This window comes from Haliotis rubra, unplaced genomic scaffold (genome assembly GCF_003918875.1).
Source record: "Haliotis rubra isolate DU_JTF1 unplaced genomic scaffold, ASM391887v1 Scf856, whole genome shotgun sequence".
Lineage (NCBI taxonomy): Eukaryota > Metazoa > Mollusca > Gastropoda > Lepetellida > Haliotidae > Haliotis > Haliotis rubra.
In genome coordinates this window covers 175255-190511 of record NW_025767586.1, presented here as the reverse complement: position 1 = coordinate 190511, position 15257 = coordinate 175255, and the positions used below count along the sequence as shown (strand labels likewise).

At 41.5% G+C, this 15257-nt stretch overlaps 3 protein-coding genes and 1 long non-coding RNA gene across 5 annotated transcripts in view; 1 reads left to right on the top strand and 3 right to left on the bottom strand.

Annotated features, from left to right (window-relative positions):
- Positions 1 to 14700, bottom strand: part of LOC124262793 — a 37149-nt gene extending 22449 nt beyond the window's left edge. Inside the window, exons 1-3 of one of the 2 annotated variants that reach the window (XR_006894698.1) lie at positions 14612 to 14700; positions 10906 to 11788; positions 10742 to 10801 (exon numbers count right to left, since the gene is read on the bottom strand). The gene's annotated coding sequence lies outside the window, so the exon portion shown is untranslated. Of the gene's footprint in view, positions 1 to 10741; positions 10802 to 10905; positions 11789 to 14611 lie in introns of those variants that run through there. The other variant, XM_046697338.1, reaches the window with a different exon arrangement.
- LOC124262796 (ankyrin-3-like) lies at positions 692 to 3973 on the bottom strand. Its single transcript, XM_046697345.1, has 2 exons — positions 2357 to 3973; positions 692 to 2200 (listed from the first exon to the last, which is right to left on the bottom strand). The coding sequence occupies exon 1, from the start codon at positions 3971 to 3973 to the stop codon at positions 3077 to 3079; it is 897 nt and encodes a 298-aa protein (XP_046553301.1). The 3' UTR covers positions 692 to 2200; positions 2357 to 3076.
- LOC124262790 lies at positions 4059 to 9853 on the bottom strand. Its single transcript, XM_046697334.1, has 3 exons — positions 9187 to 9853; positions 6405 to 6530; positions 4059 to 5427 (listed from the first exon to the last, which is right to left on the bottom strand). Exons 1-3 carry the CDS (start codon positions 9851 to 9853, stop codon positions 4607 to 4609), a joined length of 1614 nt encoding a protein of 537 aa, XP_046553290.1. The 3' UTR covers positions 4059 to 4606.
- LOC124262798 lies at positions 7463 to 8241 on the top strand. Its single transcript, XR_006894700.1, has 2 exons — positions 7463 to 7590; positions 7645 to 8241. It is a non-coding gene; the product is annotated as an uncharacterized LOC124262798 (long non-coding RNA).
- Positions 14701 to 15257: the final 557 nt, after the last annotated feature.

The window sequence follows — 15257 nt, the reverse complement described above, 5'->3', positions numbered from 1 at the left end:
GTTTCCTAAGATAAGGAAAACAACTTGCAAACTAACTACTAAACCAAAATGATGAGCAAACATAAGGTACCCAAGAGGTACTGATGTTTTCAACCCGTGTATACAGTTCATTGCATGGCAGAAATCACCATAAACACATAAGAAATATCTACACATTCAACTAGAAATGAATTGAGCACCCCTTGTTTTTTTCACCATGTCTACCCAAACACAAGGTATCATTGGTGTCAAATGTCACATGGCTCTTGACAAATGGAAACACTGAAAATGCCAATATTTAATACTTTACTTGCTTCAAGAACTCTATTCCTTAAGTCGAGTAATGAAGCACTATTGGTAACCATGAAAACTATAGATCTTGGAGGTGATATGATTAGGTTCAAATAGCCTTAGCTGTCAAAACCTGTTCTTTGTCAGCTGACAAAGGTAATCCCGATGGTGAAAGTCAGTGGTGAGTGTTACTACCCTGTGCCAGGACGACAGTAGCTCCTTGTTCCCCCCAGTAATCCTTCTGTTACTGTCAAGACGTAACTGATGCCACCTGATGCATTGGGGTCTTCCCACTTACCCAACTCCTATTGTTTCAGCAGAAGAAATCACTGGGGTGTGATACTCCCCTTTAATCCCTTATTTTGTTCCCTGTGAAATAGTATCCGGGACCAAATGGGATAAAAAAACTACTACTTTTGACTCAATGTCTGTATTCATTAATCACACATACAAGTTATCCAGTTATACAAGTTATCCAGTTATACAACTTAATACAACATCAACATCATATCACATATTACATCAATATTTCGTAGCACACCTTTCACACTTATATCCAATTAAATGTGATACTGATTCAATGTTTGACATGACAGTTCTGGCACCAGTTATTAGTTCTCTCTTGTACATTTCCAAGGCATGGTTCAGGTCAACATATCTTCTCTTCCTAGGTGAAGGTCTGGCACCGTTTCTTTGCTGTAGAACATACGCCTCTACCCAGGCTTGCTCCTTCTTAAAAATGTTGGGGTGACTTTCGGCAAACACATCACTCACTTTACGATGCCACCCCTCCACATGATTTGTTGTCCTAGGATATTCCGTTCTGAAATGGTTCCACACTTCACGGTTATGATTACCCTCCACCCTCCTGTTCTTGATACTGAACTTACAGCCCCTGTAGACCAAGTACTGACCGCCGCATCACATTGGGTATGAAACAAGTGCTTACTTGAACGTTTGTCATAGTGCAATGGAGAAACAAGGACATCTCCATACTTTATAATACTTGTCATTGGCATAGTTCACTCAATTAAAATTCAGTTTATAACAAATGATATGAATATAGTTCACTTAGTTTATCTTGTGAAATATGTTCACCGGTGGTCATGAGATTGTTCCGTTTGGCCATGATTGGAGTGCTGGGTGAACTTGTATCACAACCAAAGCAACGGTAACAAATTCACCCTGCACAATCACTGACCCGTAACTGTTAATCTCTTTTAATCCCCCCCAGCATGTTGGGTAAGTGGAAATGAGCCGATGCATTCTGTACTGGTGGATCCACTGCCTGCTGCCCGCATCAAAGAATGCCCCAAACATGTTCCAATGGATTCAAATCTGGCTTTAGAAGGCAGGGGTTGGAAACTTGTTCAAAACTCCACTAGACACTGGTCCAGTAAACTTTCAAAATCCACTTGACCAAATGATAATTTCACTTAAATACAATTAATAATTTGAGTTGTTAGCAATTGCATTTCTATTTCATCATCAAAATACATATATCAAAACATTTCAGTAGTTTGCCACTGCTGTACCACGGTAAAGTTTAATGTGGATATTTACTTGACCGACGGGAGAATTCCACTCGACCCGGGCGTCGGGCAATGGTATTTTTCAAAACCTGGTAGGCCAAGGCAAAGAGTCAGTAGCATGTCCTTGCAGAAATGAAGTCACAGCACGAGAGTGTTATCATCCATTACCACATGTCGAGGAGCATGTTCATGATTACCAGAATGTGGCATGACAACAGGATTAACGATGTTCTGGATGTACCGAGTGAGTGATTATGGTTTATTTCAGCAATATCACGGGGACACCCTAGAAATGGGCTTCACACATTGTACCCATGTGGGGAATCGAATCTGGATATACTGAATACTGATGAGGTTCCCTCAGACTATTACCATGTATAGTTTACAATCATGAAATACTGCCCCCCACACCATGACAGAACCTCCACCATAAGGGACTATTGGTGCAACATTTCTGGCATAAAGCAGTGTTCCTGTGCCACCACACCTATATTTGTCTGTCTGTAAGATGCAGCAGGAATCTGATTTCATCAAAACAATGGATCCTGTGCCACATCCTCAGATTCCAATGTTGTCCTGCCATACTCCAAGCCAATCAGAGTCTCTGATGCTGATCAATGGGGAATTGAATTGGGTCATGAACATGACAAGCAAACGTTTTAACCACTAGGCTACCTCTGCCTCTGTCAACAGTGCTGACTAGGGAGTATATAAATACATGTACGTACTGGCATAGGAAAAGGATTCATTAATCCTCAGGCTGATGCCACTCTTACGGTAACTCCTATATATATACACCATCAAAATTCTTAGATGGGTGGTGGGGTAGCCTGAAGGTTAAAGCGCTAGTCACTAGTCATGACAAAGGCCTGGGTTCGATTCCCTAAATGGGTACAATTTATGAAGCCCATTTCTGGTGTTCGCAGCCATGATATTGCAGGAATATTGCTAAAAGTGGTGTGTAACTAACTAACTAACTAACTAACTAACTAACTAACTAACTAACTCATGTCCAGCAACCAATTATACAACTAGTGAGACAGTCATCTAAAAGATCTGAAACTGTGTACTTAGACTTATATACCTAATTTGCTGCTGTGTAAATGAATCACCGCTATCAGTAACTCCTGGAACATTTTGTTTGTTCACAGAGGGGGTGGGGCAGACACCAGAATTTGGCTTCACACATTGTACCCATGTAGGGAATCGGCCCTGGGTTCAGAAGCATGAGAAGCACACATGATCGTAATCGTGATCATGATCGTGATGGTGAATCATTTCTGATTTACTTTATCACTCTCAATCATTTGTTCAATCAGTAACTTCTGTAACTCTTTGTCTTTGTGTGTTGTTAGCTTCAGAGCGGGTTTTCTCATGATGTCCAAGGCAAACACATCAGCTCCATTCTTCAAGAGCTTTTTAGCAATTGCAACATGATTCCTCTCACACGCAACATGTAGTGGCGTCTGCTGCTTGTTGTTCAAAGCATTCACGTCTGCACCATTCTTGATTAGAAACTCAACCATGGCAGGCTCCTCAAACTTACAAGCAAGATGAAGACATGTGGCAAGGAACTTGTTCTGTAATTTTAAATCCTGCAAAGTTGGTTTCAGTTCTTTTAGAACCCGCAGACCCCCTGGCGTACAGCAAGCAGTGTGGAATGCAGTGTTATTGGTAGAATCCACGCATTTAGGAGCAGCACCTTTCTCAACAAGCAGTTTCACCAACTGGGGTTCCTTACTTGCACATGCATAATGTATAGGGAACCGTAGGTCGGGAGCTGGACCAATAACATCTACAAGTTTAGGCCAAGCTGTCAGTAAAACTTTCACCACTTCAGTCCTTCCATTTTCACAGGCTTCATGTATTGCCATCTTTCTCATCCGATGCCATACATTTGCTTTTGCTCCTTGATCTATCAGAAACTTCACGATTTTGGCATGTCCATATTTGGCCGCAATGGTCAAGGGAGTGTTGTCATAGTGATCATGAAGGTCAACTGGAGAGTGGTATTCGGTCACCAGCAGCTCCACCACTGGGAGATGCCCATGGAGACATGCAGTGTGAAGCATTCCACCTACTTGAACAACTCCTTCAACTGGGGACACAGTCAAGGAAGCTTCACTACATGTTGGCATTGCAAGGAAGATTGTTTCACAGTCTTTTACCATATCTGAAGATGATTTTACAACATTGAAAACTATTTTCAGAGCCCCTACATTTCCTGAGATACAACATGCTCGAGTGATTCTTTGGATATCCTCTTTAGATATTGGTAGCTTGCGTTTCTTGTGTTCATGGAAAATCCACCGAAACAAGTGTTCTTTCTCATTCCATGATGACCAAAATAATAACGGAAATTGATGAAGATTGTCTTTTGATTTTAGGATGGAGTTGATATCTGTTTTAGTCTCACAGTAATTTGCGAAACTCTTGATAAATGAACCATCACCTAAAGCTTTATGACGAGTAACCAGATATGGAAAACCTGAGCGTATCTCAGTCACAAATCTTTCAGACAAGAAGTCAAAATGATCACTCCTAATTGAAAATATCCCTCATCATTTTCTTTCTGTCTTTGAGAATTTACAAGCACTCTCTCACACAGAAATTCCCCAGAACAAATCTGCAGAAGTTGTTTGGGATATTCAGTCCCAAATACAATAGCAACAGCATCGCATACACAGCTATCTATGAAGATGAAGGAATTGTTGTTTTCAGACCTTTTCAGGTACAGGCCTTCATTCAGAAGATCTTGGGTGGCTGATTCTAGTTGAGTCAACGCCACTTCATATGGCAACATGTCAAGAACCTTTTGCTTCCTTTAGAATGAAACTGTCTTCTAATACACCTTTGAGGAAAGAATCTTGTAGCTCTCCCAAAACCATCACAAGCAACAGTACTATAAAATAGCTCTTATCATCCTTTTGCCACAACAATTGAGCTGAAAGCTTATAGTATAGAACTGGCTTCTGGAAGAACTTAACAGATTTTCCTTGGTCATGTAAATATGGTGACTTTGTAAATATTTCACAACATTTGGGGAAGGCAAGTGTGGAATTATTTGCACAGTTTACAATTTTATCCACTAAGTCATCTGGAAGGATAACATCTCGTTGCTTGAGATGTTTATACAAGATGGTCCTTTTGTCACTGACGGTCAAGCCACCAACTTGCTGTACATCAACAACAGAACTTTCAGTAAAGAATTCCTCAAGTTTCAAATATGGCCGACATTTTGTAAAAATCCTGTTGTTGCAAGTAAAGATGAACTTTTTGTTATCAGAAACACAAACCCTAACTGAGGCAAAATACTTTAGCAACAAATTTAGCTCCGCTTGATCAAAGTCTGATACTCCAAAAGTGTTTTTGATGAATATTGCCTGTTTCTCATCTATGTTCAATGCCTCCCTCATTTCTTGTACACTTAACAGGATCAGAGGTTCAAAGTTCTGCTCTTTTTGCAATTTCAGAAGAACTGCTTTTGCTATCATGGTCTTGCCTGCCCTAGGAGGTCCAACAATGAATACCACGTTATCCTCCTTTGACACTTTCCATACTTCATGAAAAGCCTCTGTCTTGACAAACAGCTTCTCATTACTTGCAATCTCCCTCAGGCTCTGTGCTGGAATACCAGATAAATACAGATTGACTAAGTGAGTATGGGACACCACGAACAGGATTAAAATAATTTACAGTAAATCTTGAAATTGTTGCGAAAAATTACGACAGTTGGCTCCTAGCCAAAAATGTGACTTCATGTGACTGAATTCAGCGACTAACATGGGAACTGATCTACACAGACAATCTAGTGATTAAGATCAAGAGTATAGATCTATGCAGTTGGGATACAATGACATGTGTCAACCAAGTCAGCCAGCCTGGACCCCGTTCCTCAAAGCAATCATAGCACTACGACAGTTGTAAGTCTATGTTAAAGTATGGGAGTTACGATCATATTAGCGCTACGACAGTCGTAAGTCTATGTTAAAGTATGGGAGTTACGATCATATTAGCGCTACGACAGTCGTAAGTCTATGTTAAAGTATGGGAGTTACGATCATCTTAGCACTACGACTGTCGTAAGTCTATGTTAAAGTATGGGAGTTACGATCATCTTAGCGCTACGACAGTTGTAAGTCTATGTTAAAGTATTGGAGTTAATGATCATATTAGCCTTCGACTGTTGTAAGTCTATGTTAAAGTATGGGAGTTACGATCATATTAGCACTACGACTGTCGTAAGTCTATGTTAAAGTATGGGAGTTACGATCATCTTAGCGCTACGACAGTTGTAAGTCTATGTTAAAGTATGGGAGTTACGATCATATTAGCACTACGACTGTCGTAAGTCTATGTTAAAGTATGGGAGTTACGATCATCTTAGCGCTACGACAGTTGTAAGTCTATGTTAAAGTATGGGAGTTACGATCATCTTAGCACTACCATCGTTTTGTGGAATGGGGCCTTGACCACTAATCCCATTAGTCACATCTACCAACAAGCATGGGCTGCTGAAGACCAATTTTAACCCAAATCTTCACAAGTTGATAATGATCATCTTGGGGCACCTGTGTAAGTATATCCTGACCTTGCACCTACTTCTAATGTTATGGTAACCTTCCCTCGTTGACATCTTGCAGATATTTTTATTGTAGTTGAAGTTTCCTACTGCTTGCACATTGTTGGAGCGATTGACAGAAACCGCCATGGCGATCTTGTCTTGACCTGTAATGGAAATATGATCATAACAGACCATGGCAATCTCCGAATGGACAATCTGATTTTGTTTCGTTAGGTATGGACGAGTTAAATAATGCTGAAAACAGAAAAGGTTGGGGAGGGAGAGAGAGGTGTGAAGAGAAACTATAGAGCATGGAGAGATAGAGATAAGGATATCAAAAGAGTCGTATGAATGAGAAACGGATGCGGTGATGAGAATGGGGGTCTTAAATGAGAGAGAGCAGTGTGAAGGAGAGCGCCATCAGACAGAGGGCCTTGAACGAGAGAAAAAAGGTGAGGATGAGTGCAAGGGCAATCTCCGAATATGGCAAAGACAGGTGTGAATGAGAGAGAGGGTGTGAATGAGAGAGACAGGTGTGAATGAGAGAGATGAGTGTGAATGAGAGAGAGAGGGGGTGTGAATGAGAGAGAGACAGGTGTGAATCAGAGAGAGGGGGTGTGAATGAGAGAGAGGGTGTGAATGACAAAGACATGTGTGAATCAGAGAGATGGGTGTGAATGAGAGAGAGATGTGAATGAGAGAGGCGTGTGAATGACAAAGACAGGTGGGAATAAGAGAGATGTGTGTGAATGACAAAGACACGTGTGAATCACAGAGATGGGTGTGAATGACAAAGACAGGTGTGAATCACAGAGAGGGTGTGAATGACAGAGACAGGTGTGAATCAGAGAGATGGGTGTGAATGACAAAGACAGGTGTGAATCACAGAGAGGGGTGTGAATGACAAAGACAGGTGTGAATCACAGAGATGGGTGTGAATGACAAAGACAGGTGTGAATCACAGAGATGGGTGTGAATGACAAAGACAGGTGTGAATCACAGAGAGGGGTGTGAATGACAGAGACAGGTGTGAATCACAGAGAGGGGGTGTGAATGACAGTGAGAGACAGGAGTGAAATCACAGAGAGAGGGTGTGAATGACAAAGACAGGTGTGAATCACAGAGAGAGGTGTGAATGACAAAGACAGGTGTGAATCAGAGAGAGGGGTGTGAATGACAAAGACAGGTGTGAATGAGAGAGATGGGTGTGAATGACAAAGACAGGTGTGAATGAAAAGACAGGTGTGAATGAGAGAGGGGTGTGAATGACAAAGACAGGTGTGAATGAGAGAGAGGGTGTGAATGACAAAGACAGGTGTGAATCAGAGAGAGGGGTGTGAATGACAAAGACAGGTGTGAATCACAGAGATGGGTGTGAATGACAAAGACAGGTGTGAATGAGAGAGATGGGTGTGAATGACAAAGACAGGTGTGAATCAGAGAGAGATGGGTGTGAATGACAAAGACAGGTGTGAATCAGAGAGAGGGGTGTGAATGACAAAGACAGGTGTGAATCACAGAGATGGGTGTGAATGACAAAGACAGGTGTGAATGAGAGAGAGGGGTGTGAATGACAAAGACAGGTGTGAATCACAGAGAGGGGTGTGAATGACAAAGACAGGTGTGAATCAGAGAGAGGGGTGTGAATGACAAAGACAGGTGTGAATCAGAGAGATGGTGTGAATGACAAAGACAGGTGTGAATCACAGAGATGGGTGTGAATGACAAAGACAGGTGTGAATGAGAGAGATGGGTGTGAATGACAAAGACAGGTGTGAATCACAGAGAGAGGTGTGAATGACAAAGACAGGTGTGAATGAGAGAGAGGGGTGTGAATGACAAAGACAGGTGTGAATGAGAGAGAGGGGTGTGAATGAGAGAGATAAGTGTGAATGAGCAAAGCACAGGAGTAAATGAGGGAGAGGGGGGTGTGGATGAGAGAATGGGGCATGAATTGAGATGAGAGTGAATGAGAGAGAAGTGAGTATGTGTGAGAGAGGGGAGTGCATTGTGACAGGAGAGTGAATGAGAAAGAGCAGCATGAGAGATAGAGCGGTGTCAATAGGAGAGTGGGGCATAAATGACAGAGAGCAGTGTATGAAATAAGCCATCAGGCTGGCTAGCTGTAAATTTAGACCATCCGTCAGACATTCTGCCCATCTTGGGCGGTCAGACGGGCCTTATGTCATAGACTCAGTGAGGCGCATAAACAATGATGAATGGCAAAGAGGGACATGAATGAGAGAGGGACGTGAATTACAGAGTGGAATATGAATGGCAGGCGGGTGTATGAGAGAGAGCAGCATTAAAGAGGGACGTGAGAGAGAAGGGGTTGAATGGAGAGTTGGGCATGTATGTTCCATTTCACTTTTTCCCAACTGACTGCTGTCCATCTTTCTTGTGCCCAATTCCTTTCTGCCCATCTCACTTGTGCCCAATTCCTTTCTGCCCATCTCACTTGTGCCCAATTCCTTTCTGCCCATCTCACTTGTGCCCAATTCCTTTCTGCCCATCTCACTTGTGCCCAATTCCTTTCTGCCCATCTCACTTGTGCCCAATTCTTTTCTGCAAACCCTAACTTGTGCCCAATTCCTTTCTGCCCATCTCACTTTGTGCCCAATTCCTTTCTGCTCATATCACTTGTGCCCAATTCCTTTCTGCCCATCTCACTTTTGCCCAATTTCTTTCTGCCCATCTCACTTGTGCCCTTTTCCCATCATTTTATCCCTCTCACTTCTGCCCATATGAGCATACACTTTGTGTCTGGTTTTCTCTGCATTATAAATGTACTCATTATTATTATTATTATTAAGTGTCTACCTGACTGGATACCATGGGCACTGTGTGTTGTTGATTCAGCAGTGTTGTCTCCATGTGAAGCTGAATGTATACCAGCATGACTCTCATCAACTTTAAGACAATACTCATTCCTTTCTTTATCGTTCCCAGTGGTGAATATGTCATTGCATGTTACCCCATTTGCTGTTTGACTGTGTGAATGCTGTCCATCTAAATTCATATTGCTCATCATCTTCATCAGAGAAGCTTCCTCGGAGACATCAGCCTCACCTGCTGGATCTCTTCCACCCAAAGCCTCATGAGGATTGGATGGTGTCCCTGTATCACCTATCCCTTCACAGGCAACTGTGGACAATTTACAGTCAGATAGAACTGCTTTTTCATCTCTGTCTGCATCTTTAATAAATGAATCCTCTGGTATTTCATCCTTCATGTTAAATGGAGTGTCCACCTTCAGAAAGTGTTCACAGTCCTGCCCATTGGGTATCATCTGCAACAATGAATCACTCTCAATTCTGTTATTTCCTTTGGATCCCTGTGAGGCTGGTGGATCCACTGAATGATTGTGTTGTCCTTCAGAACCCCCCACCGCACCATATTTGCCAGGTGACCAATGGTCATTACCTGCATTCACTGAGCCCTGTTCTGCTGGGTGCCTTGTGTCAGGTTGGACATAATCAGTCTCCATATTGCTTACTCCTAGGTCTGCACTTCTCACGGGTATGGATGAAGTTCGAGGCCTAACTGCATGTCTCTTGTGCCTACCATTCACTGTCACAGAACCAACATTTATTACTGGCAGTTGGTATAAACTTGTATACTTGTAGCATGACCTTCATATGCCAAACCAACATTCGTTACAGGTATTTGGAATCCTTGTACACCTGTATCATGACCTCCTTGATTACCAATGTTTGTTACAGGTACTTGGAATCCTTGTACACCTGTATCATGACCTCCTTGATTACCAATGCTTGTTACAGGTACTTGGAATCCTTGTACACCTGTATCATGACCTCCTTGATTACCAATGTTTGTTACAGGTACTTGGAATCCTTGTACACCTGTATCATGACCTCCTTGATTACCAATGTTTGTTACAGGTATTTGGAATCCTTGTACACCTGTATCATGACCTCCTTGATTACCAATGTTCGTTACAGGTATTTGGAATCCTTGTACACCTGTATCATGACCTCCTTGATTACCAATGTTTGTTACAGGTATTTGGAAATCCTTGTACCCCTGTATCATGACCTCCTTGATAACCAACCATGACCTCCTTGTTACAGGTACTTGGAATCCTTGTACACCTGTATCATGACCTCCTTGATAACCAACACTTATTTGTTACACCTGTATTTGGAATTACTTGTTTGTTAAACCTGTATCATGACCTCCTTGATAACCAACCCTTGTTACAGGTACTTGGAATCCTTGTACACATGTATCATGACCTCCTTGATTACCAATGTTCGTTACAGGTACTTGGAATCTTGTACACCTGTATCATGACCTCCTTGATTACCAATGTTTGTTACAGGTACTTGGAATCCTTGTACACCTGTATCATGACCTCCTTGATTACCAATGTTTGTTACAGGTATTTGGAATCCTTGCACACCTGTATCATGACCTCCTTGATTACCAATGTTTGTTACAGGTATTTGGAATTTTGTACACCTGTATCATGACCTCCTTGATTACCAATGTTTGATGCAGGTACACCTGTATCATGACCTCCTTGATTACCAATGTTCATTACAGGTACTTGCACACCTGTATCATGACCTCCTTGATTACCAACCCTTGTTACAGGTACTTGGAATCCTTGTACACCTGTATCATGACCTCCTTGATTACCAATGTTCGTTACAGGTACTTGGAATCCTTGTACACCTGTATCATGACCTCCTTGATTACCAATGTTTGTTACAGGTATTTGGAATCCTTGTACACCTGTATCATGACCTCCTTGATTACCAATGTTCATTACAGGTACTTGGAATCCTTGTACACCTGTATCATGACCTCCTTGATTACCAATGTTTGTTATAAGTACTTGCACACCTGTATCATTACCCCCTCTTGTCAAAGGAACTGGATGCCCTTGTACATCTCTATTGTGAACAGGATGACACAAAGGATCCCCCTTGTCTTTCCAAGACGTAGCTTGTCCCCACGTTGCCCATGTAACAGTCTGATCCCCACCTCCACAAACAACAATCCCATCAGTCTGCATGAGGTGGGAGTTTCTCAGACACACGGCACCCTGTTTCACAGAATCAATGGGAATGCCACCCACTTTGGATTTATTTGACAGACTGTCCACAGAGCAGTCAGCACAGCCAATGTCAGACAAGTCTATCAGGTCATCACAGCCACTGGATGCTGCTCTGTAACTGGGTGTTTGTTGTCTGCTATGTCCGTCTACAGCTTGTTCCTCAGCAGCAGGGAACACACATGCAAGACGTGACTGTCTTCTGGACATGATACACACTTACACACTGACTTGTAACAACTCTGGTGACTACCATTCTGATAATCGGCTGGTGTTCAGTTGGTAGATGTTTGTCTACTGAGCGCTAGTGACTTTTTGTCTTGTGTTTCAGAGTGTATGTGTCTGAAAACAGATAAATACAGTTTAAGTTTTAGCTCACCTGTATATTTGATCTCAAGTGCAACAGTATAGATAAATGCTAAATATCAGAGCTTTTTCAAATGACGCAAAATCAAGTATCTGTTAGTTCCATACAAATATGTAGTCAAACTTCTAGTATCGTCACATTATTACATTTCTGTGTTCCAAAGTAAGGTTTGTTTGTTTGTAGTTTGATGCTGCACTCAGTAATGTTCCAGCAGTATGGTGGCGGTCTGTACATACCCGGTAATTGCATGGAAGACAACAGGAAAATCTATTTTCAGCTGAACTTAATATTTTGTCATCTAGTGACAGGTTCTGGGGGGAGATGATTTGCTCAGTTTGAAATATAATCGGCGAAAATCTGTGGATCAGCACAAAATTGCCATTCCTGTAATTGAGTCTGGACCCTTGGATTTCAGTTAATGCTTGCTACAGATTTATACTGATAATATAGCGCTCATATAAATTTGAATTTTTTAAAAAAGGAATAAAGTTTCTTGTACTGAGTCTGACATATGGTATTGTTTTGTCCTGAATTATTAAAATATCAAGCTTTTCAATGCAGATGTTCTCATGCTCTAACTATACTAGCTCAGATGAGAATTTGAGTTGAACAAACATATTTCTTAAACAGATACAGAAGATCACATGAGCATGTACTTATTTCATAAATATGACATATAAAGTATAAAATATGTATTTTGAAAACTTTTGGCCAAGTGTGAGACACATCTTTTATTTCTAAAATATGAGTGAGTGAGTGAGTGCTTTTAGCAATATTCCAGCAATATCACGGCAGGGACACCAGAAATGGGCTTCAGACACTGTGCCATGTGGGGAATCGAGATCTTCGGCGAGAGAGAGCCAACTTTAACCACTAGGCTACCCAGCCGTCCCTCTAAAATGTGATAAAGTGATGATACAGAAAAACTCAAAGGTATCAAAATCTTAAGAAAAGCAAGATTTATGGATGTCAACTTCTTTATTGTGAATAATACAGACATTTTCCGGAGTGTAAGCTTGCTCCTTCATAAACTATTAAAATCTTTTTAATATGATGAGACTCTTGAAAGAGAACACAAATTTTCATTCCCTAAAGTAACATTAGGAAAAGGACAGAGTTTATGCTGGAGAGAACAGCTAAATTTCTGTTTTAATGCCACAATATTTACAGCTTTGTTTTTATTAGCCCAATGCACCAGGAAATCCCTGTCTTCACTCCCTGCAACTTTATGAAGCAGATTTGAGCAAGGGTTAGATGTAGGGCTAGATACTGGACTAAACTACAATATATATAAGTAGATACATAGGGTAGGAAAGGTGGTTACATCATCCTTTTGACACTGGACTGGATTAACCATATGTGTGCGTGTGTTTGTGTCTCTCGAGCAGGCACGCTTTCTGCACGTCTCATGTGTGTGTGTGTGTGTGGGGAGTCTGTGTGTTTATGTCGGTCTATGCTTGAGTGCATGTCTGTATGTGTGTGTGTGCTGGTCTTACTTGGGTGTGATGTTTCTGTGTGTGTGCATGTGTCTCTCTGTGACAACATTCAACTTATACAACAGAAAATATGTCTGGACCAGACAATACAGTGATTGACACTATGACCATCAATCTATTGATCTGTGTCTCTATCAACCTGTGTGTTCAGAATAAGAGATCATTGGACTGTTACCTGTCGTATTTCCACCGGTATCACCTAACACCATACGAGGCAACTCACACGTCTTTGGCTTCAGACTCAAGCTTTCATTCCTCATGTCACTGTCTCACGACAAAATTGATAAATCTCACACAAAACTGGGTGTGTTTGAAAACTGTTAACTTTAGTGTTTTTTTTAAGCATGCACATTTTGACCAGTTGACACCCCACAAATAGGTCTGAATACAATGTTTTCAGTGATTTTTTTATAAGAAAATTTGTAATTATGCGTTGGCTTCATGGGGGATTCCGGCTCTCAGAACCCCCACCAGCTTCCACCCTGGACCCGGTTGGAGTCTGCGGTGGTGTGGTTAGGGAACGTTCATAATTGATGGGGGTGTGGTTGTTGATTTTAATGGAGAAGCATGTACAATGTGAATTACCCCCACCTAAAATGTATGAGGACCCCCGCATGTCATGTACAACATCAATGACCCCCTCTCCCCTTCCCATGATTTCTAAGCATAATTTTAAACATATTTTTATGTACAAAATTGATTGACACCCCCACCCCCACCCCCAGAACAAAATTGGTGGAACACCCCCAATATCATCATCTCACCCACCCCACCCCTAGCCATAAATTATGAACGGTCCCTTTATCTAGACAGGGACATCTCAACTTGACTCAAGCCTTTTTCTCTTCTCTTCTTGAGTTGGAGGCTCTAGCTCTTAACACCCTCAACATTTTGACACTGGAATGGACTACCTATTACACAGCTGAACACAGAACTTAGCAACACAGTGACTTAACCACGATGCTTATAATAAATCACCGACATACTTCAGAAACCACGCCTGTGCTACACCATGTTCCATTTCAGGTTGATATCACATCTCACACGTAACTCTCTCAGTTGTCGCAAGCTTTGGCTCACTGACCATGTAACTATTGTCCAATACTAATTAACTCGCATTCGTTTGGTACTGAATTTTGCATGGTTTTGTGGTCGGGAAATCCCCACCGCCATTGCGTCATGTGTGTGCATCGCCATTGCGTATGAAATCCCTTTAAACTCCAAAGTTGACAGGTACTGATTTTGCTCTGTCGATACTCGTCATGTGACTATTTGACCTCTGTTCTCTAATTACATACTTACAATTTCCTTGTAGCAACTGTAAACATCCAATGCGGAAAAGATAGCGGATGCCCGTGACGTGTCCTGCTGGCACGAGACGGTGTGTGACGTCACCAGGGGAATCCCCAAATCAGATATTCGTTTGAATACCGCTAGAAAATGGGATCGAAATCCATTTTAGAATGTATTCCAGGCAAAAGGCAATAATGTTGCCTTCTCTCCATAGCCTATCGGTATATGAAGACAACAACAACAACAACAACAACAACAACAAAAAAAAAAAAGAAAAGAAAAGAAAAGGGCACACGAGAAGGAACTACTTAGTGATGCGTAACTAAAATCGTCAAATGAAACATTTCACCACAGTCGCCTATTCTATTTCCATGGTGAATCGTTTCGCATGTTAGAACTGCTCATTATATTTCCTTACACTGTGAGAAAAGCATAGGGTCAAGGAATAGAATGGTGATACAACGTACAGGAACCTGTTAACGCTATGTGGGTTAAACATAGACCATAGATCTAAACACACATATATAAACTATTTATATATATACATGTGTGTGTGTTGTGTGTGCAGATCTATGGTCTATGTTTAATCTACATAGCGTTAACAGGTTCCTGTGGATGATACTGACGAAACACAAGTTTTGAATACAGGAAATTT

Excerpts from the sequence above, each read along its gene's own strand:
- LOC124262790 (XM_046697334.1), bottom strand. The coding sequence starts at position 9,853 with ATGGAGACTGATTATGTCCAACCTGACACAAGGCACCCAGCAGAACAG. Across the intron at positions 6,531-9,186 it reads TGCCCATGGTATCCAGTCAG|GTCAAGACAAGATCGCCATG; the intron begins GTAGACACTTAA and ends TTTCCATTACAG. Across the intron at positions 5,428-6,404 it reads AGGTTACCATAACATTAGAA|CACAGAGCCTGAGGGAGATT; the intron begins GTAGGTGCAAGG and ends CTGGTATTCCAG.
- LOC124262796 (XM_046697345.1), bottom strand. The coding sequence starts at position 3,973 with ATGGTAAAAGACTGTGAAACAATCTTCCTTGCAATGCCAACATGTAGT.